The sequence below is a fragment of the Podarcis bocagei genome, assembly GCF_964188305.1.
Source record: "Podarcis bocagei genome assembly, chromosome: Z".
In the NCBI taxonomy this organism is placed as follows: domain Eukaryota; kingdom Metazoa; phylum Chordata; class Lepidosauria; order Squamata; family Lacertidae; genus Podarcis; species Podarcis bocagei.
The window spans coordinates 4283595-4305814 of NC_138140.1; the positions used below are offsets into that span (position 1 = coordinate 4283595).

Sequence of the window (22220 nt, forward strand, 5' to 3'; positions counted from 1 at the left end):
CAATAAAGGAGTAGAAGTTAGTAAATGAAAGTTTATATTATTAGAAATATGAATTTGGAGAACTGCTAAATAGGTGATATAATGAAATTCAGTTAGAGGGGATTCGAGGAAGTTAGTTATCAATGTAATGAAATTAGGATTTGGAAGTTAAAATTCATTTTTGTGTGTTTTGTGTATTTTTGTGGTATTGTAATATTTTTCTTTTTTTCTTTTTCTTTTTCTATGTGATAAGTGTGGAAATCAATATTAAAAAATGGGGGGGGGGGAGGAAGTTGCGCCTTGGTTTCCGAACATTTGAAGTTGAACAGACTTCCGGAATGGATTCCGTTTGACTTCCGAGGTACGAATCCATCTTCCTTTGCTCTCTCTGATCTGCTGTGTCATGTGGAAGAGCAGTATGTTGGAGGACAAGGGTTCCAGCCTGAGCTTCTCTATTTAGGTCTGATAGGGACTCCTGTCTGAAACCCTGGAGAGCCATCGCCACTGTGTGTGGACAATACTGAGCTGGATAGAGCAATCGTTGTTTCCCTATGGGTAAGATGACTTTGCTACCCTTCCTCAATTTGTAAAAATATGAGATTGCAACGTTGCCCTCGCTGGGTGCACATGCTGCACGGACACCATGCATGTACAAACAAAAAGATATTGCTGTGTGATAAGGAGGTCATCAAGGTTATTGTTGGCTTTCTGATCAAAAGGTGGCAGCAGAGAAAAGCTGCCCCAGTCCAAACTCTGAGGAAACCACCTCTCTGCATGCCAAATACAAAAGAGACCAGCTGAGTGGGAAAAGTTGCTGCCACAGGACCTGCTTCTACACATGGGTGACTCAGAAGCACCAAATTGTTGTTGTCCAGCTTTAAACTAGAATTGGAATCACAACTGTGCTCCTAGGCTTCTGAAACCTAAACCACATCTTGTAGTCAATTGGGCAGTTCCCTTTCCCCCAGTTCCAATTGTTGTGGAGATTTAAATTGGGAGCATTATGGGGTAGTGAAAGGATTAAATACCTTCAGTCCTCACTGCACCTTAGATTATAACCTTTCTTACCCCAGAGAAATGGGAGGAGAGAAATTGTTATAAAGGCATTGATATTTGAAAAGGGAAAAGTTAAGATGATAGAGTTGATTCCTTGAGAGGAGAGGCATACCATTCAGAAGGGAATGGCTTGTGCAAATTGTATCCAGGCCATAACCAGCCAGGAATGCTACTGAGTACAGTGGTACCTCGGGTTAAGTACTTAATTCATTCCAGAGGTCCGTACTTAACCTGAAACTGTTCTTAACCTGAAGCACCACTTTAGCTAATGGGGCCTCCTGCTGCCGCCACGCCACCGGAGCCCGATTTTTGTTCTCATCCTGAAGCAAAGTTCTTAACCTGAAGCACTATTTCTGGGTTAGCGGAGTCTGTAACCTGAAGCGTATGTAACCTGAAGCGTATGTAACCCGAGGTACCACTGTAGTTGTGCAATGAATTATCTATACCTGGTGCAATTGCACAGCTGTTCCAGTGTGTTTTTTCAGGGGGTACTCAGGGGTAAGCAGCAACAGCACCACTTTCTGTTGTTGTTAAAATGTGTGGCATTCATTGTAACAACTTTATGGTGAGTACTGGGACCTATTTTTCTAGCTCATGGGCATAGCCAGGATTTTTGTTGGGGGGGGGGCAAGCTTTTGTTAGGGTGGGGGGAAGAACCTCAGATTTGTATTGATTTTTAATGACTGGGGGACTGCCCCCCTGAACCCCCTTGGCTATATCCATGACTGAACTGTTCCATTGTGTTTTAAAAAGTTGGATTTTCTGAGCTCTGTGGGGGAAACAAAATGGGTGAAGCATGCTTTGATGGCACTGTGCAGATGCCCCATAAAAAGTGAGCAAACGAAGGGTAGCTATTCCACAATAAATGTTCTGTTGTGGAAGCAGCCCATATGTCCCCGTTGATTTCTGACACTTCTGATTTCCTGGTCCCTGGTCCTATTTTAGCTTTTGGATAAATGCTGTGGTGTGTGGCGGGGTAAAGGTAAAGGTAAAGGGACTCCTGACCATTAGGTCCAGTCGTGGCTGACTCTGGGGTTGCAGCGCTCGTCTCACTTTACTGGCTGAGGGAGCTGGCGTACAGCTTCCGGGTCATGTGCCCAGCATGACTAAGCCGCTTCTGGCAAACCAGAGCAGCACACGGAAACGCCGTTTACCTTCCTGCCGGAGCGGTACCTATTTATCTACTTGCACTTTGACGTGCTTTCAAACTGCTAGGTTGGCAGAAGCAGAGACCGAGCAACAGGAGCTCACCCCGTCGCGGGGATTCGAACTGCCGACCTTCTGACTGGCAAGTCCTAGGTTCTGTGGTTTAACCCACAGCGCCACCCGCGTCCCATATGTGGAGGGATACTATTTTAAAAACTACAGTTGTGCACAATGGCTGGGCTACCACATGAGGGTTGTACCACCAACTGAAAAAATGAGTGTGGGGAGGAGTGTACGGTTTCTGGGATGGGGTAGTTGCAGAGTAAGGATGCGAATGGGAAGGGATGAGATCAGTGGAGGCTGGTCCATCAGGGTGAAAGGGTAACTGCCCCATCAACCTCATGCCTGTCCTCAGCCAGACCCCATCTCCTTTCCTTCTTATCTACAGCTACCCAGAGGGTGGCTGCTCCATTCAGCTTCTTTCTCTCTAGGCTCTGTGTTGCCCTTGCAGAACTAGAATGAGTTGTCTCTGCCTGTCATTAGCTCTGGTTGCCCCTTCTGTTGGGCTCTCTGCCTTTTGCCCACCTGGGTGCCAGGCACCACTGGACTGAGCTGAGGCTACCTTTGCTCTCTCCATTTTACTTTCCTCCCTCTCAAAGGGCTGGGCTCAGGGGTGCCAACTTGAATAAAACAGGGGGGGGGGGACAGGTAAGCTCTGCCCTGCATAATTGATCACAAGATGTAGTGCACACAGACCATTTGAATGGCAATGCCAGCACCATCAAATGTTTTAAGGGAAGGCCGAAGAGACCTCGGCCCCTAGGACTTGGCTCCTATGGCTGGGCTCATTTTGGCCAACTGATGCAAGCTTAATAAAATCTAAACAAAACACTAACATGCTTCTTAAGTAAACAGCAGACTAATGACACATGGCTTGCCTCCCTCGAATAAAAACAAAATCTTCGATCTGTTCTACCCCATGCCACTCTTCTTTCCATCCCCTCTTGGGTCTATTTGCAAGACGTTCTGTTAGTAATGCAAATAGTTGGCGTAGGAAGGTGAGCTAGCAGGTTTGTGGGGGTGGGGGAAAGAGGAGCCATGGCAGGTACTTGTGGGTTTGCCAGGGTTGATTTTGGTTTATCTCAATTTCTCATTATTTCCAGTCTCCAGTTCTCCACATTTCAACATTTGCCTTGCAATTATTATTTTTTTGGTAAAAGTGAAAAGTCCCTATTAAAAAGTTAGCAGCATTTTAGTTCCCCTCCCAACCACCGCAACCACTTCTCCCTCCCACAAGGGAGTGCTGTCCTTGACCCTCTCAAAAAGGCTGCCCATCCCTGTTACAAAGGGCTAGGTAGAATTCATGGTCTGCCCACAGCTCTTAACCGTGACAGCTGAAAACCGAACCTCCATGTACGAAGGAAGTCTACCTCTGTATCCCCGCTCCAAGCAGGAGGCAAAACAGAGCGGAGGGCTGCCACCTTCACACCCTTCCTTGTAGGTTTCTCGGAAGTACCTGGTTGGCAGATACAAGGTGCTGAGATCTCATCCTGATTCGACAGGGGTCGTTTTGTGTGCTAATACAAGCCCTCTGGTGGGCTTTCAAACCATGGGCTTCCCTGGCGGCAGCAGCAGGCTGTGAGCTGTCATTAAGGGGGGGGGAGCAGAGTCATCCAATGCATAATGCCCAAGGGCATTGTGGGAAATTTAAAACAGCAGCTGAGCAGGCCTGGCAGCCTGGCACACGGAAGGCCTGGAGCTAGGAGCAACGTTGGCCCTTGAGCTATCTTCACACCAAGGGCATCCCTTTCCCTCCTCCTGTTGTGGAGAGGGCTGTGTGCCCCAGAAGCTCCTCCCCACTGCCCCGCAAGTCCATGGGTTTGGCACTTGTGTGGTTTCTCCTCCGCCCCACCCCACGGGGGGCTTCAGTCCCAGTTTGGGTGGGAGAAGGTGATGTTGTAGAGACTCGCCCACTTGGCAAAGACCCGCTTCTCAGTGATGAACCGGTGGTGGTGGCCCTTCCGACTTTGCTCGTTGTGGATGTAGGTGGCACATTCATCCGGACCCTTCGGCTCGTAGTAGTGGTAGGGCAACTTGTGGGGCGGAGGCTTCCTGCTGTTGGGAAGAGAACCGGAGATGGGGGGTGGGTTGGGGTTTGGTGAGCAGGGAGCGGTGCAGAGAAGCAGAGGCAGAGATTGAGGCAGCCCTGGGGCAACCCCCACCCCTTCGAAACTGACAAGGAGCATGCAGAGTGCAGGAACTTACATGCAGTAGTTGGGAGGGACCATCCCATAGACGTGGATCTTGTCACACAGCTCAACGCCAATCACCATGGTGAACCAGCCGGTGCTCAGCCATGACCGTGACGTCACTCTGCAAAAGCGGGGAGACACAAAAGGAGGGGGGGTTTCAAAGGAAAGGAAATCCAAACACAACCTGTGAGTGATTGATATAGATTAGATGCCGACCTGCAACAAAATGATGCAGTGTGGAATTCTCCACGTTGAGGATTCCAATCACTCTATTCCATTTCACATCAATTTTTCATTCTGCACACCCCATACTCCACAGTCAGCCAGCATTCTTTTATCACTCAGCACACACTCAACCCTAATTTGGCTGGTTTTTTGTTTTTGTGGGAGGTGCCGCTGCGCCGCCGGAGCACGATTTCTGTTCTTATCCTGAGCAAAGTTCTTAACCTGAAGCACTATTTCTGGGTTAGCGGAGTGTGTAACCTGAAGCGTATGTAACCTGAAGTGTATGTAACCTGAGGTACCACTGTACTTGCACTTTGACGTGCTTTTGAGCTGCTATGTTGGCAGGAGCAGGGACCGAGCTCACCCCGTTGTGGGGATTCGAACCGCCGACCTTCTGATCAGCAAGTCCTAGGCTCTGTGGTTTAACCCACAGCGCCACCTGCGTCCCAAGACTGTACTTTAATTCATATCCCAATTAATCAATATCCTAGCATTTCTTCATTTCTAGGATTTAGCCCCCCCCCCCACCTATTAACACCACTTTTCTTCTACTTCTGCAAATCTTGGGATTTTCCCAGAACCTGCAGACACCTCCCACTTGTAAGTTAAAAGGAAAAGATACAATCAACCTATCTTTCCTCCCTCCCCATAGCAGGGCTTGCCTGGAAGAGGAGCTGCAGAAACTATGCTGGAGGGAGAATTGCAGGTGAATTTACCTGTCCTTCCCTGTCTCCTTTTTGAACAAGTCATCAAACTGTTTCATGCGCCTGGGGGAAGCTACGAAGGCCGTCATGTTAGGGAATGACATGCTGACGCGCTGGATGACCTTCAGCAAGCTCTTCTGCATCCTGACCGGTGGCCCCCAAAAGATTAAGATGGTGTCCGGAGTCTTGTTGACAAACTCCTGTGGTCTCTTCAGGACCCGGAAGATACTTGAATGGGCCACCACCCTGAAGGTCGTCTTGTTACCAACATCGGCTTCGTAAGCCGTCGTGGGAGCATCGTTCATGCGAATTGTGCACTCCGACTGGTCGATTGCTGCCCCCAGCTTGCTCCCCAGCAGGTGACTGGAACTGGTGATGATCACGCATTGGCTGCAGTGATGATCCAAAGTCTGGGGGTGGAGGGATAAGAGTATTATTATTATTATTAAATTTTATTTATACCCCGCCCTCCCCAGCCAAGACCAGGCTCAGGGCGGCTAACCCCGGTATAAAAACAATGGATTGAAATACAACTTAAAAGCAAGATTAAAATACAACATTAAAATGCTGCCTCATTACAGTAGGAACTCAAATCAAAAACTTTTTGGGGGATGAAAACGTCAAATCTTCACCAAGGCCAGCTATCCAGACTGGTCCTACGTGGGCCAGAAAAAGGCCAAGGAAGTCCCCAAATAGGAGTTCCATCACAGAAGGAGAAAGGAAAAAGGAAGAGGGGGAGGGGAGGGGATCAAGTTGATTCCAAGCCAAAGGCCAGGCAGAACAACTCTGTCTTACAGGCCCTGTGGGAAGAAATCAGATCCTGCGGGGCCCTGGTCTCATGAGACAGAGCGTTCCACCAGGCCGGAGCCAGTGTTGAAAAGGCCCTGGCTCTGGTTGAGGCTAATCTGACTTCCTTAGGGCCCGGGACCTCTAGGGTATTGCTGTTTATGGATCTTAAGGTCCTCCGTGGGGCATATCAGGAGAGGCGGTCCCGTAGGTACGAGGGTCCTAGGCCGTGAAGGGCTTTAAAGGTCAAAACCAGCACCTTAAATCTGACCCTGTACTCCACTGGGAGCCAGTGCAGCTGGAAAAGCACTGGGTGAATATGCTCCCATGGCAGAGACCCCGTGAGGAGCCTCGCTGCAGCATTCTGCACCCGCTGGAGTTTCTGGGACAGCTTCTTACATTTCTTCATTTAATGTCTTCATTTAAAAACATTGCTTCATTTAAAAACATCTTCTCAAAGACTGCTAACAACATCTAAAGCCAATAAAATAATACAATGTTGGTATTATCAAAGATGAAAATGGTAGATAAAACGTCTAAAACAGCTAACCTCTAAAACTCTTTTTAAAAGAAAAAATCATCGAGAACAAATCAGCAGAAGCTGAGAATCAGTTTCCCATACAGCTGCTTCAGAATCACTCCTCTGCCATTCTGCGGCTGCTTGTTACCAACAGCTGCCAAGATAATTCTTAAAGGCAAGATTTCTGAAATATACTCAGAGTCGAGAGTGGATTTCATGCTCTTTATTCAGCTCATAGTGGTGAGGAGGAATGAAAGTTTCCCCAAAGTATCTGTTTTATATACATTATTTACACAATGGGCTGCACGTGATTGGCTAATTCCGGAATTCGCCTGTAGGCAGTGGCGTAGCATGGGTTGTCAGCACCCGGGGCAAGGCAAGTGATTTGCGCCCCCTAACCCGTGGATTTGTGCCCCCTAACCTATGGATTTGCACACCCTAACCCTAACCCCCAGATGTTGTGCCCGGTACGGCCGGGCCCCCCTACACCCCCCACGCTACGCCACTGCCTGTAGGCCAATCAGGTTGCAGATTCACTTCCATCTGGAGCTGGATTGGGTGGCTCCTACAGACCAATCATACTGCTGCATTGTTCTAGGACCAATCTGACTGCTGCATTTTGGATCCTATTCAACTCAGTACATAACAATTTTCTTACCCATCATTCCATCCTTCTGGTTTATAGAACCAGGGTACAGTGGCTGGTGACGTGCCAGAAATTATTTCTCAAGATCCCTCCCCGCCCACTCCCCTTTCCAGGACCACCAATGATTAATCTACTGCCACAAAGCCCACTGGGAGACCTTGGGCCAGTAACTCAGCCTAACCGACCTCACAGGGTTGCTTTGGGGATAAAAAGGGGCTGGGGGGTGTCTATAGCATGCCTTGAGGTGTTTTGGAGAATGTAATTTTTTGTGATGTAAATGTAATAATAAACAGAGGTAGGGAACCTTTTTCAGTCTGAGGGCTACACTCCCTTCTGGGCAGCCGCTCAATGGACACATGTCAGTGGTGGGCAGGACCAGAGGCAAAAGTGGGAGGGGTGATGAATGTAAATTTTATCTTAGTTGCTTACACAGTCCTTTTTCTCCCAAGAGTTCAAGGACACTTTCTAGTTAGGCAGGAAACACCTGAGTGTGCAGCAGAGGCAGTGAGGGCGTAAGATCTGGGGAGATCTGAGATTCCCTCTCTATGACCTGCAAAACAATGGCAGCTGATTGTTCACGCGCTTCCCATACCTTGTTTCCAGAGACTGGCAGGTACCCGTTCTTCACCCCCCATTTTTTGAGGCTGGAAGGCAACGGGGGCTTCACTTTCACCGCAGTGTAGTGGAAGACTTCGCTCCTGCCATTGTAGATGATCAGCAGCATGACCAGGCCAAACAGAACCACAAAGACAACTGCGCGCTGGCCCTGCAGACACAAAGAGCGGACGAGGGGGCAAATGGTCAGAAGAGCCAGGTTGCTCTCCAGGGCATCAGTTCACACGGGGGCACCTTTCTAGCTTGGCAGTAGCCAAGGATTTGGGGACAGTAGTTGTTTGCAAGCAGAGCAGGAGCCAAGAGTCTGACGTGGCAGCAAAATTTACAGGTTCCAAGTCATGGGAAGCGGGAGATCTGCTTGATCCTGGGTGCAGAGGGTCCAGGATACATCCACTCAGGGGCGGCCTGTCCCACTTCACCACCTGAGGTAAAACAAGAAAGTGCTTCTTCCCCACAAGGCTGCCCCCTGAAGCCTTGTGAATTGGGGTTGAGCAGCAGCAGCAGCGGCAGCAAGGGTAGCTGCTTCAATCTACCTCATGGGTGGGCCATGCCTGAATTCACTGTTAATGCACAATTATTGCGTCTGTGAAGAGCCCTGCTGCATCAGGCCAAAGGGCGCATCTACTCCACCATCCTGCTCTTACAGTGGCCAGTCAGCAGCCCTACAGGACCTGAGCACAAATGCATCCTCCCATCTGTGATCCCCATTAATTAGTGTTCAGTGGAGGGAGAATGTAGCCATCACAGCTAGTGACCAGTGATAGCCTTATCCTCCATAAAATGATCACAGAATTCACCCACCCACCCACCCCCAAAAGACAAGCTGCACACCAGTCTGGAGGGGCCCAGACATTTCCCCCTTCCCTCTCCCATCCTACTAGAGCAACTTTCATCAACCGGTTTTGGACCACAGCTCTCAGCAAGCACAAATTTATGCAAAGCTTGCTTTTGGAAAACAAACAAACTTAAGTGCTTCGTGATTGCCTTTTGTGAGTAAATTATTTAGTGTTGTGATCCTGGGGAAATCTGAATAAGGAACTAATGGAATTGCTGGGCAGGGAGAGAGGGGGGGTGAACAGTGGGTGTGGGGGTGAACAGCCGCAAGAGAATAAACAGATTGAACTGTGCAGCAAACCCAGAGAACCAGAAGTGCTTTATGTGGCTCTTAACATTTAACGTTCATTTACCCTTGCAATGAGAAGCAGCAGCTTTTGCATAGCTGTCTATGCAGTATGCCCATAGGAAGGCACTATGAATTCCTGGCTTGGTGCAGGAAGCATGCCACTCCCAAAGCAATTCGCAAAGTTTGTGCAGAAGCTAAATGTGCCCATCCAGGCCTCTCTATATGGTCCTTGAACCTCTCCCTAGGCCACACACTTTCCCAAGCCATGGCCATCACTGGCCCTGCTACATAGCCCAGGTGCTTTTGCCTGTATGGAATGTGTTCCCTTAACACTAATAAAGCTTTTGCTTATCTGGAGGGAGGGAGACGAGGGGCATGTGAATGTGTATATCATGGGTAGGCAAACTAAGGTCCAGGGGCCGGATCTGGCCCAATCGCCTTCTCAATCCGGCCCGTGGACGGTCCGGGAATCAAGTGTGTTTTTACATGAGTAGAATGTGTGCTTTTATTTAAAATACATCTCTGGGTTATTGGTGGGGCATAGTAATTCATTAATTCCCCCCCTCCAAAATATAGTCCGCCCCCCCCCACAAGGTATGAGGGACAGTGGACCAGCCCCCTGCTGAAAACGTTTGCTGACCCCTGGTGTATATGAAAGCCTACAAGAGAAAGGTGTTCTTTATGTTCTTTCCTTTCCTCATTTTTGCCTCTGGTACAGTCCTGGAAACCAAGCCTCATGAACGGTTGAGGGAGCTGGGTATGTTTAACTTGGAAAAGAGGAGACTGAGAGGAAATGATGATACCCATCTTCCCATATCTCAAGGGCTGTCGCATGGAGGACAGAGCAAGCTTGTTTTCTCCTGCTCTGGAGGGTAGGACTCAAACCAGTGGATTCCAGTTACAAGAAAGGAGATTCCAACTGAACATCAGGAAGAACTTTCTGAGGATAAGAGCTGTTGGACAGTGGAACAAACTCCCACAAGAGGTGGTGGACTCTCCTTCCTTGGAGGTTTTGAAGCAGAGGTTTGATGGCCACCTGTCATGTATGATCTGCGTGAGATTCCATCACTGCAGGGGGTTGGACTAGTTGGACCAGCTCTACAGTTCTATGATTCTATGAGGCACTTGGAAACTCTTTTTGCAGAAGGGAATGAGGCCGTACAGGCTGAAAAAGATTCCCTGCAGCTGCTGCAGTACAGCAATGCAACATTCATATTCATAGATCAATAGTATGAGGAAGAAACAGATTTCTCCCGAGACTGCAGGGGGCAGGAGTGGGGTAGGGGGCTCACCTTGTCGTTTTTCATGTCGCCCGTCCTGGCCTTAGGTTGGAGCCTCAATCAGCGTAACTTGGATGCCTGCAATAAAGTCAAAAGGACAGGGTGACATTTGTGGTTTCTGGATGAAAAAGAAGGGGCTTTTACCAGCATACAAGGTGTTCCACCACCCAGCAGTAGGGGTCACTTCAATGCGAAGGAGAGTGGGACATGGTCTATTTTGCGCCTGGGCTAAGCACTGGAAAATTGCAATGTACTAATAAGGAAGCTGGGATGCAGGTGGCGCTGTGGTCTAAACCTGCCTATAACATTAGCCAGGATTCCGCACAGGTGGGGTTGGTGGAGGGTCTTTCCCCCAGGTACATCAAATTGTGGGACCTCATCCTCAGGAGCCAAATGTGGCCTTCCATGGGTCTCCACCTGGCCCTTGGAGCCAGTGGCGTAGCGTGGGTTGTCAGCACCCGGAGCAAGGCAAGTAACTTGCGCCCCCTAACCCGTGGATTTGCGCCTCCTAACCCTAACCCCCAGATGTTGCGCCCGGTGCGGCCGGCCCCCCCTGCACCCCCCACGCTACGCCACTGCTTGGAGCTCTCCCAAGCCCATACTCCTCCTCAGTTGGGTCTCTTGTCCCCATACTTCATCTCTCACCAGCCCTGTTTTGCACTGTGCCTGGGTGTTTTTGGCAGGCTGAAATGTAGAAGTTTAAAGAATATTTGAAAAAATATTTTAATATTTAAATCTTAGAATAGCTTCAGAAGTGGATACAGGCTGTAGGGTTAGAAGTAGAAGATAGTGTATTTTAAAATAGTATTATTTGTAAGTGATAAAATGTGAAGATTATTATGGTAAAAGTAAGTGTGATAGAGGGACGTGGGTGGCGCTGTGGGTTAAACCACAGAGCCTAGGACTTGCCGATCAGAAGGTCAGCGGTTCGAATCCCTGCCACGGGGTGAGCGCCCGTTGCTTGGTCCCTGCTCCTGCCAACCTAGCAGTCCGAAAGCATGTCAAAGTGGAAGTAGATAAATAGGTACCACTCTGGCGGGAAGGTAAATGGCGTTTCCGTGCACTGCTCTGGTTCGCCAGAAGCGGCTTAGTCATGCTGGCCACATGACCCGAAAGCTGTACGCCGGCTCCCTTGGCCAATAAAGCGAGATGAGCACCGCAACCCCAGAGTCGGCCACAACTGGACCTAATGGTCAGGGGTCCCTTTACCTTTTAAGTGTGATAAAAAAATGGTTAAAAATTATGATATATAAAACTGCTAAAGATGAGGTAAAATGAAAATCAGATGGGGGGACTTCTAACAATGTTTAGAAAAAATAAGGATAAGACAAGAATTTGTTTGTATTGTTTCTATTTCTGTTTGTATTGTTTATTTGTGTTATAAAATGAACAAAAAAATTGGGGGGGGGGATGAAATGTGTCTCTTGCAAACCTGGAGGAGGGCCGAGAGAGGTATGCAAGTGTGTGCAGAAGCTAACTAGCTGCACCAAGGTTGTGTTTCAAGTCATTTTAATTATTATTTTTTTGGAAAGTACTTAAGATCACCCCACCCCCCTAGATAAACTTTCTCTCTTTCTTGCTTCCCAAGAACAATGTGGCAGCTGGCATCTCTTCTTAACTGTCACGTGTCCTGGATATTTAAATGCTTTTTTTAAAGCCCTAGTTTTCTCTTGCACTGCACTCAGAGTGATCAGGGAAATGCTCTAATAAATTGACAAGGGAGGGAGGAGTGGGGAGGGGGAGGGGGAGAGGCAGGAAACCAGCTGGGTCTATAAACAACACGCAGGAAAAGCAGCAGTGAATGGAAAATCTAGGCCTGACCTTAACGCACTGGACTGGGTCCTCCAAACAGGCCCAGGGATAGGATTGCTACGCATGATTAACTTGGGTAAACTGATTTCCTCGTGGGTTAGATGTCAGAGAATCAGGCACGTCCGGAATGGAACATAGGAAACTGCCTTTATACTGAATGTTATGAATTTTCAACTAAGGGAAGGGCCATAGCTCAGTGATAAGAGTACCTGCTTGGCATGCAGAAGGTTAGGGCTGGAAGAAAAATCCTGCCTGAAACTCTGGAAGGTCACTGCCAGGTCACGTTGCTGAGCAGGGATGACTGACAAATGCTAGTCTAGGTTCAAGCAAAAACTTATCACAGCCGTGGTTTTAAGGTTTTTGGGCATGGTACCAAACCCTCTTCATTTCACTACCATGTAGATCACAACAGATCACTTGGACTATTTCTATTTATTTGTTAATTCTAAGTACTTTTACCTTTTTAGTCCTAAAGGTAAAGGTAAAGGGACCCCTGACCATTAGGTCCAGTCATGGCCAACTCTGGGGTTGCGGCGCTCATCTCGCTTTATTGGCCAAGGGAGCCGGCGTACAGCTTCCGGGTCATGTGGCCAGCATGAGTAAGCCGCTTCTGGCAAACCAGAGCAGCGCACGGAAACGCCGTTTACCTTCCCGCCGGAGCAGTACCTATTTATCTACTTGTACTTTGATGTGCTTTTGAACTGCTAGGTTGGCAGGAGCAGGGGCAGATCAACGGGAGCTCACCCTGTTGCGGGGATTCGAACTGCCAACCTTCTAATCAGCAAGTCCTAGGCTCTGTGGTTTAACCCACAGCGCCACCCGCATCCTAAGGGGCCCCAAAACAGAGAACTTTTTTTTTAAAAGGCTGTAACATTAAAGAGAGATGGCTAAAACTCTCCCTATAGAAGAACATACAGCCTTATCCCCTAATACCTTGGCACTGCTGCTCACTCCGCCCAAGCACCAGCTATCTCCCTCTGCCCAATGGTAGGGCCGTCCTTTGGGGAAGGATTATGGCTCAGAGCATTTGCCTTACATGCAAAAGGTCCCAAGTACAATCTCTAGTGTTTCCAGGTAGGGCTGTGGGAAAACCCTTCCTGAAACCCCTGTTTCGCCGTTTTTGAAACATATATGAACCAAAACACACCCGTCCTTCAAAATTCAACATACAAACCCTCCCACTAAAATGCATTATATTAGAGGAAATTTGCTTTGCAAAAATTTGCATGTTCTATAAAACTGCATGCATGCGTGCATGCATACATACATGCATGAGTGTGTATTAGGAGGAATTCTCCTTTGCATCAAGAAAAATCTGCAAATGTGGATAACTGATGTTAAGACCAGAAAAATGAGAATCTGAAGAATTTGAGTTTTGCCCACCCCAGTCTGTAGAAGGATTTTTTTTTCTCCTTTAGGAGCATGCCGTTTTAAGCACAATAAAAGGCTTGTTTTCAGTGTTCTTTAGCAATCTGGTTAGAAGAATTTTAACAATGTGTGGGTGTTAAAATGAAATCCCAGCATCCTGTGCTTGGGATGGAACATTCTGGGCTGCACAGCAATGCTTTAACGCCAACATTTTACATAGAGACTGTCATCCATTGCTCTCTTAAGTCGGAATAAACCCCAGTGATCTCGGCTGGGCTCTGTAAAACATGCATGTAATTGATTCTTAGAGCAGAGCTTCCAAGTGGAGCAGAGCTCCCTTCTCTCAAATGTCCTACTGGGGAGTTTCTCCACCTCTTCCTGACCTACCCGTCCCGCTGCCAACATCCAGAAAGAGGCTTGAATGAGCAAGGATGATTAGGTTTATGCCTGGGCTGCTTTGAAAATAAAATAAAACCTTAAGTATCCATACTTGCCCTTTGTGAGTTAATTATTTAGTGTATGGATCCTAGGGAAATCTGACTCAGGAACTCATGGGATGGGGGGGAGTAGGAGTAGGAGAAGAACATTATTAAGTTGGGTGGGAGTGCAACTGAAAAGCCACAAGAGCCCAGGATGTGTGTCAAACCAGAGAACGCTTTGAACATGTGCTTAAGCGTCCCGCAATGAGCAGCGGCAACTTTTGCCTAGCTAGGTAGCACTCCCATGTGGGGGCACAGCAGCCAAAACAGCATCCATGAAGAGGGCGGGGGGGGGGGGAGCGGCGGGTGTCAGCAGACTTGCATATACTGCTTAATAATTTGGAAAATCAATAAAAATAATATATACACTGCTTAATCATTAGAATTTCTAAGCTGTGTACATAAAAATAAACAATACAGAGAATACTACAAAGGGGAGGGCTTATTGGTTTGCTTTGTTTTTATTATGTATTTTGTGTTTTTATTATGTATTTTCATGTTGTGAACAAATTAAATAAATGAATTTTCAAACCCTAGAAAATAAAACAGTTAAAAGCTCATTACAAAACTGAACATAAACACGAAACTATCTTAAAATGTTTGATGGAATACGAAAGCCATGCACCAGAAGGTCAGTAAAAGTGGGTGGGTGGGTGGGTGGGTGCCTGTGTAATCTCAATTGGGAGGGAGTTTCACAGGTTTGCTTTCACAGCACTGAATGCATGTGTTTCAGTGCTTACGAGCTGCGCATCTGAACCAGAGAGTCTTCCAAAAGTCTCAGTGATCAGGCAGGGATATAAGAGGTAGCCCTGAGACTTACTAAAGTAAAGTAAAGTAAAATGGAGGGAGAGAACACTCAAAACAACCAAATGAACACTGAGCATACCCAGTCGCCACAGAATATTGAAAGCTGGGGGGGGGGTGGGAAATTGGTGAAGAAGCAGCTAACATGGTGTGCTGTAGGTGTTGTTGTACTCCAACTCCTATCAGCCCCAACCAGTGTAGCCAATGGTAGGTAGAGGGGAAAGGTTAAGATCCCCTGGACGGTTAAGTCCAGCCTAGTTCGGCTCTGGGATTGCGGCACTCAACTCGCTTCAAGCCAAGGGAGCCGGCATTTGTCCACAGACAGCTTTCTGGGTCATGTGGCCAGCATGACTAATCTGCTTCTGGCACAACAAACCCCGTGATGGAAACTAGAGCGCACGGAAACGGCATTTACCTTCCCGCCGCAGTGGTGCCTATTCATCTACTTGTACTGGCGTGCTTCCGAACTGCTAGGTTGGTAGGAGCTGGGACAGAGCATCAGGAGCTCACCCCGTCCCAGGTATTTAAAGAGCAAACCTTCTGATTGGCAAGCCCAAAAGGCTGTGGTTTAAACTACAGCACTCAGTGCTTTAGACCACAGTGGGGAGGGGGATTACATTTTGTGGTTGGCCTCAGGTGCCAGAATGTCTTGGACAGGCCCTGATCATAGGCAACCAAACAGATTATTGATTACCTGAAGAGGCCAGAGACCATCTTGGCTGGGAGCCCCAAAAGACCTGCTCCCCATCCCCCACTTGCTGGCCTTTCCCACCTGTGAGGGTGGGACCCTGACTGACTCCAGCTGCAAAAGCTGAGGCCGATAAACAGACATTTGGAATGGAGGGTATTGTTTTTTTTTGGGGGGGGGGTTATTGCTGCTGTTGATATTAATTTTTTCTATCTCTGTTTTAAGATCTAATTATTTATGTGGAAATCAATCAGTTTGGTTGTGTATTTTTGATGTGTTTTATTTCTTGTTTGTGACTACTTTTGGTTTTGTTTGGAATTCTGTAATTTGTTATGTCATAAGCTTCCTTGAGCATGGTTTGAACTCTGAAAAGGTGGTATACATATAAATTGATGTCTATAGTATGTATGTGCAAGGCCAATGACAGACAGAGCCAACTCATTCTTTATCTCCATGTTCCTTCTCCCTGCTGATTTCTAGAAGGGGCAGCACTGAGACTAAGGAGGAGGAAGATGGTAGGCAGGGCGACCCCCTGGACTGGATTTAGGTAAGTAGGCAGGGGGGCAGGGTCTGGCTGGTGGCAGGCTGAGGTTGGTGGGGGTGTAGATTTACTCTACATCTTTGCCCCACTCCCAGTATTGATTATGCCATTGTCTATTTTAGCAGACATTAAATATATTGCATGCCGCCTTCAGAACTTCAGCTGGGTACAAATGTTTTAAAACAAGCAGATACAGTGGTGCCTCGCAAGACAAAAAGAATCCGTTCTGTGATTCTCTTCGTCTAGCGGTTTTTTCGTCTTGCAAAGCAAGCCCATTGACGGATTAGCGGATTAGCGCTATTAGCGGCTTTTAGCAGCTTATCATCTTATCGGATCAGCTGATAAGCGGCTTTGCAGCTTAGAAAAAGGGGGGGAGGGGAAAAAACCGCAGGAACTCGCAAGACATTTTCGTCTTGCGAAGCAAGCCCATAGGAAATTCGTTTTGCGAAGCACCTCCAAAATGGAAAACTCTTTCGTCTAGCGAGTTTTCCGTCTTGCGAGGCATTCGTCTTGCGGGGCACCACTGTAAATAAGTGCTGTTTTGGCATTTGGGCCTGTGCCTGATTTAAGCTCTAACAGACCATATTAAAAATCCAGGTCAGTGTCTCCCTCCTTACCAAGGCAGGATGTCTCACATGAACAAAGTCGGGAGCATGGTTGGGGGGGTCTTCTCCTTCGTGGGGAGCCATGAGGTGCTGCCAGCCCCAGTTGCCAGACCATCCTTCCATGATACAGCCCGTGCACTTGATCCTTTTATTCAAGCATCACAACAAGACGACAGGCACACAGGCCAGCAGCCCTGCTCTCAGAGGCCTGCAAAAGCAAAGGGTGTTTAAAAATAAAATAAAATAAAGCAGATGGGCTGGCTTTTCAAACATGTTTGCTGGTGAGGAATCAAATCGGAAGCAGCCTCAGACCCGCATGAGCCAATCTGCTGGTTGAAGTCAAAGGCTTTCTCTCTAGCTAAACTTGAACAAAGCACATGATGCCAGGTGGCGGAAGGCCAAGTTTGGAATCATTCCCTGCCCCAAGGCAACAGTTTTTTCCAAACAGCTGTTTTCATTAGGGCAGGCACCACCAACCTTGGTTGGCAAAGGCTGCATTAGGGATAAAATAAAATAAAGCTGAGTTATGTCAGATCCCACAGCACAAACGCACAAAATGCAAAAGTGACTCAAAGTGAGGATCCAGTGCTGGCTCAGCACATCTTGACCAACCACATAGGAGGGCCGTCTTCACACCTTGCATTTAATGCGCAGTTTCCCCCCACTCCCCTTTAATCCTTGGGACTGTGGTTTGCTGCTGTGAGAGCTACAATTCCCAGCACCCTTAACAAATCACAGTTTTCGGAAAGTTACAAGGTCAATTTGATGTTATGGCTACAAATGTTTCAACTTTGGACTTAAATGTTTCAACTTAACAGTAAATAAAATTCTTGGATTGGATAAGGATTGGAAACAAGGAGCCTATTTAACTGGACAAATAGAGAAATCCGAGAGTTTTGAGAATATGGATAAGGAGACATATGTTGTCCCTGAAAAAAAGGAAGGAGGAGCTGGTGTGCAGATGTTAAAAGAGAGTGTTGCTTTGAGGCCTGACATGATGGCAATAAAGGAAAATAAAAATCTGATGTGGGAAGCTTGGCCTGAACTGGAGATTGAGAAATGGAGAGATCTTCTTATGTGGAAATCAGAAGACCAAAGGATTACAAATGTGATTAAGGTGGAGGTTAGAGCTTTGGGGACTTTTGGACTGGAAAGGAGCAAGAAACAAGAAATGGAACACCCCATAGGCTCTACCTTTAAGCATGGAGGCCTAGCTGGAAAAAGCATAGATCCTGTTGGGCCGGAGCTTCTCCAAGATTTGGTGTTCAATATTAAGGTCTATCAAAAAGACCGGCAGAGAGGAACTGAGAGACAATCAAGCGCCTCGGACGTGAGATCTCCAGGCTGATAGTAGATTAAGACTGATGGACATTTTGGGGGACTGAAACCGGGAAAGGGGGTGTGGAGTTTGGGATTCCAAAGGGTTCATAATTACAATTTATTCTGTTGCTTTTATTTTTTCTTATCATTGTTATGTAAATTGGGAAATTCGTGGAAGGGAACCTTGGTCGACCTTAGAAAAAATAGTTTAAGAATAAGAACTGATGTAAAAGTTCGACGATTAAGTTTGGATAAGGTAAAACTGGATTTTTTAAATGAACTAAACTAAATGAAAATAAGGTTATCTAAAATAAATTGAAGAAAGGGATGAGAAACACTGCAAAATTATTGAATGTTAGAATAATGACGGCTTAGAAGCTAGGTGGTTTATAGCAGTAATGTTTAAGTTAAAAGGAAAGAAAGGTTAAAACTAAATGAAATTAAGGGAGAGGACTTGCTGAATAAATATTTTGAAATTGGAATACAGAAAGGGAAAGTAGGAGGAGGTCAGCGAAGTAAGGCATAAGAAAATAAGGGAATGAAATTATACTTGTTCTTTTTTGTCTGTGTTTTGTATGTTTTTCTTTTGTATATAATTTCTGAAACTTCAATAAATATCTATTAAAAACAAAAACAAATCACAGTTTTCATAATTATTTGGGGAGTGGGGGAATGTGCTTTACATGTATGGAGTATATGTAGTTAATGCAACATCTGCCAACCAGAGAGAGATTTTGGATTGTGCAATACAATCACAATCTGACATCTTGTTCCCTGTATATTTTATAACTTGCACTGCCTTGCAAAATTTTGTGTAAAAGTGCAGTGCACAATGATGCAAATAAGTAAAAAATATATTCTTAGGAGTGGCCGGGGGGGGGGGGAATGCAAGGAAGTTAATCAAAGAAAGCTGAGCAGTTATGCTTCACTGACCCAAGTAAATCCTTCCATCCCATACTGGAGAGTGTACAGACAAGAAACTTTACAAGTAAGACATCCCCCCACCCGCTAAAAAGACACTCCACTCTGCCTTCTGTGCTCCTTTACTTGTATGTCAGGAAGGGCCGTAGCTTAGCGGAAGAGCATCTGCCTGGCATGTAGATGGTCCCAGATTCAATCTCAAGGGTCTCCAGGCAGGGTTCAGTGAGACCCCCGTCCAAATTCCTGGAGAGCCACTACTAGCTGTACTGTAAACAATGCTGAGTGCACTGACTCAGTTTTTGCAGCTTCCTCTTTTCATTTACCCCTTCCTTCTGCATTGCTATACTCCATATATATATATATATATATATATATATATATATATATATATTTGCTTTCGTAGATTTTCACGGGTACAGGAATGTAGGTTTTGGTGTCTTCGGGTGTCTTCCCGTGTAAGAGTTGGGGTGTCTAGGCGACGTTTCGACGAGGTCGAAACGTCGCCTAGACACCCCAACTCTTACACGGGAAGACACCCGAAGACACCAAAACCTACATATATATATATATATATATATATATATATATATATATATATGGAGTCTTCTTAGCTAGAAATATCACCACTCTGTTATATGAATGCACTTCTCTCTCACACACACACACACACACACACACACACACACACACATATGAGAGAACTGCAATTCATACACACACGCACACAGTGTGTGTGTGTGTGTGTGTGTGTGTGTGTGTGTGTGTATGATACACACAACCACCCTGCCCCCCAAAACCCCACCATTCTTCTCTTTAAACCTACCCTTATCCTTTGGAGATTTGTCAAATAAATCGTTAGCATGCACATGCATAAAAAGCTTAGCCAAGTGTAACGGATGGTACGGACAAGACCTTTACCCAAACAAATATTTAACAATGCGTTTCCATGGGAGGCCTGTTTGTTGTCAAACTCAGCAGCCTGCTGTCAGGCAACCAAACCTACGAAGCAGATCTAGGGGCAACCAGAGAGAAACCAGCGTTATACAGTATCTTAAGGTTTCTAGACATTGGCAGCTTCTCCACCTCCCCGCCCCCCCCCCGCCTCTACCCCACAAAACAAAAAACAAAAAACCCCAAAAGCCATGCATGACACCTTCTTGATCTTCCGGTGCGCCCTCGATCCAATTCTAGATTTCACCAGGAAAGGATCTCTCCTCTGGGCTGGTACCAGCTTCACTTGCACACATCCCGCCACCAGAAGCTGCTGCTAAACCTCTGGGATCCAGACGAAAAGATGACTCTCTTGGATTTTGCAAGCCTCTGGGTCCTAGCACGTCTCGCTTTCTCCCGTCTGCATTCATGCTCCGAGCAGCAAATCAGGGGAACCCTTTCCCCCCCCCCTCCTCCTCTCCTCTCCTGATCCGATTTCAGCTCGCTCTCTGGCTCTGCCTCTCGCTGTGCGCGCGCGCAGTTAGTGAGGTGTTTGGGAAGAGAGATCTGACACCAAGAAGGGGCCCGAGGAGCAAATCCAAGCTATCTATTTTTATTTTTTTTGGTGAGATTTACACTATTGCCTTGCGATCAAATAGTTCCCCAGAGTGATCATATAAGCAACAGGTTGCAATGATACAAAAAACGTAAAACTCTCTGTATCTCTCTTTCCACCAGCAATCATTAGTCCTGATGGATAGGGCCAGAGGGCTACCCACAAACTGGTTTTGTTTTGGGCAGGTGTATTCTGCACTCACAAATTTAAAAGACGCCTGCTTCTTGGGAGGAAAGCAATGACAAACCTAGACAGCATCTTAAAAAGCAGAGACATCACCTTGCCGAAAAAGGTCTGTATAGTTAAAGCTATGGTTTTCCCAGTAGTGATGTATGGAAGTGAGAGCTGGACCATAAAGAAGGCTGATCGCAGAAGAATTGATGCTTTTGAATTATGGTGCTGGAGGAGACTCTTGAGAGTCCCATGGACTGCAAGAAGATCAAACTTCTCCATTCTTAAGGAAATCAGCCCTGAGTGCTCACTGGAAGCACAGATCCTGAAGCTGAGGCTCCAATACTTTGGCCACCTCATAAGAAGAGAAGACTCCCTGGAAAAGACCCTGGTGTTGGGAAAGATGGAGGGCACAAGGAGAAGGGGGCAGCAGAGTACAAGATGGTTGGACAGTGTTCTCGAAGCTACCAGCATGAGTTTGACCAAACTGCGGGAGGCAGTGGAAGGCAGGAGTGCCTGGCGTGCGCTGGTCCACAGCATCACGAAGAGTCGGACACGACTAAACAACTAAACAACAACATTCTACAGTAACTCAGACCATTGGTCCATCTATACAGCAGGCAGGAGCACTCCGGGGCTTCAGTGAAGCGTCTCTCCCAGCCCTACCTGGGAGATGCTGGGGGGTGGGGTAGAACTGGAACCTTCTGCATGCAAAGCAGGTGCTCTACTACTGAAATATGGCCCTTCCCTCAGTTGCTGCCATAATTGTGCATTGGAGTGGATTTATACCAGGCCGTCTGCGTGCCATTCTGCTTTATTAGCAGAGCAGGCAGAATATAAATACAGGTAGGTAGCTTACCAAAGTCTAAATGCTATTTACTTGCATTGTTTCTTAATGAGCTACTGGGAAGAAATATGTCTGTACAGTTGCTGTTATTTCACCACAAGTAAAAGGGACGAGAGACTTGCTTTTTAAAATGATGGCCAAAATTTCTAGGGGAGGGGGGGTCCTTGAGTATCCCTGAGGGGGGTTGGGTAGAGGCTTCAGGCCACTCTGAAGCTACATCTCTGAAAGGGAAGATAGTAGATTCCAGTTCACATTTTAAGTGTTTAAAGAGCATCCCCACACAGGTGAAACAGGGAGAGTGATGCAAACGCAATAAGGCACCAAAAGCACATTAACACTATGGAACAAATGCAACGAGGGCCTGTTGTTTTTTTAAATTGATTTCCTCCTTGGTGCATGGTAAAATATTTATTTATGTATTCACAGCCTGCCTTCTTGCAGAGTTTCAAGACAGTTAACAATCAGATACAAAAAGAAGTATAACAATAAAAACAGGAGCAGAATCAATGACACAAACCAGAAGTCAATTTTAAAAAAATTAAAAATGGGGAGGGGGGGGCAAATATACTAAAAGACAGATCAGATTAGAGCCAGAGTGGTGTAGTAGTTGAAGTGTCAGGTTAGGACCTGGGAGACCCGAGTTCAAATCCTGACTCAGCCATGAATCTCACTGGGTGACCTCAGACCGATGACTGTCTCTCAGCCTGGTCTACCATGCAGGGTTGCTATAAGGGAGAAAATGGAGAAGGTACACCATTGGAGATGTACACCATCTCAAGCTCTTTG

General features: G+C 46.7%; 1 protein-coding gene across 2 annotated transcripts; it reads right to left on the reverse strand.

Moving 5' to 3' along the window:
* Positions 1–1527: 1527 nt before the first annotated feature.
* ST6GALNAC6 (ST6 N-acetylgalactosaminide alpha-2,6-sialyltransferase 6) lies at positions 1528–20278 on the reverse strand. 2 transcript variants are annotated; one of them, XM_081179859.1, is made up of 7 exons: positions 20024–20278; positions 16642–16837; positions 10345–10410; positions 7907–8080; positions 5375–5772; positions 4447–4554; positions 1528–4293 (listed from the first exon to the last, which is right to left on the reverse strand). In XM_081179859.1, the coding sequence occupies exons 3-7, from the start codon at positions 10357–10359 to the stop codon at positions 4107–4109; spliced, it is 882 nt and encodes a 293-aa protein (XP_081035985.1). In that variant the 5' UTR covers positions 10360–10410; positions 16642–16837; positions 20024–20278; the 3' UTR covers positions 1528–4106. The 2 variants fall into 2 exon arrangements, with proteins under 2 accessions (XP_081035985.1, XP_081035984.1); XM_081179858.1 differs by having other exon boundaries at positions 1528–4296; positions 20024–20274.
* Between the last annotated feature and the right edge of the window lie 1942 nt (positions 20279–22220).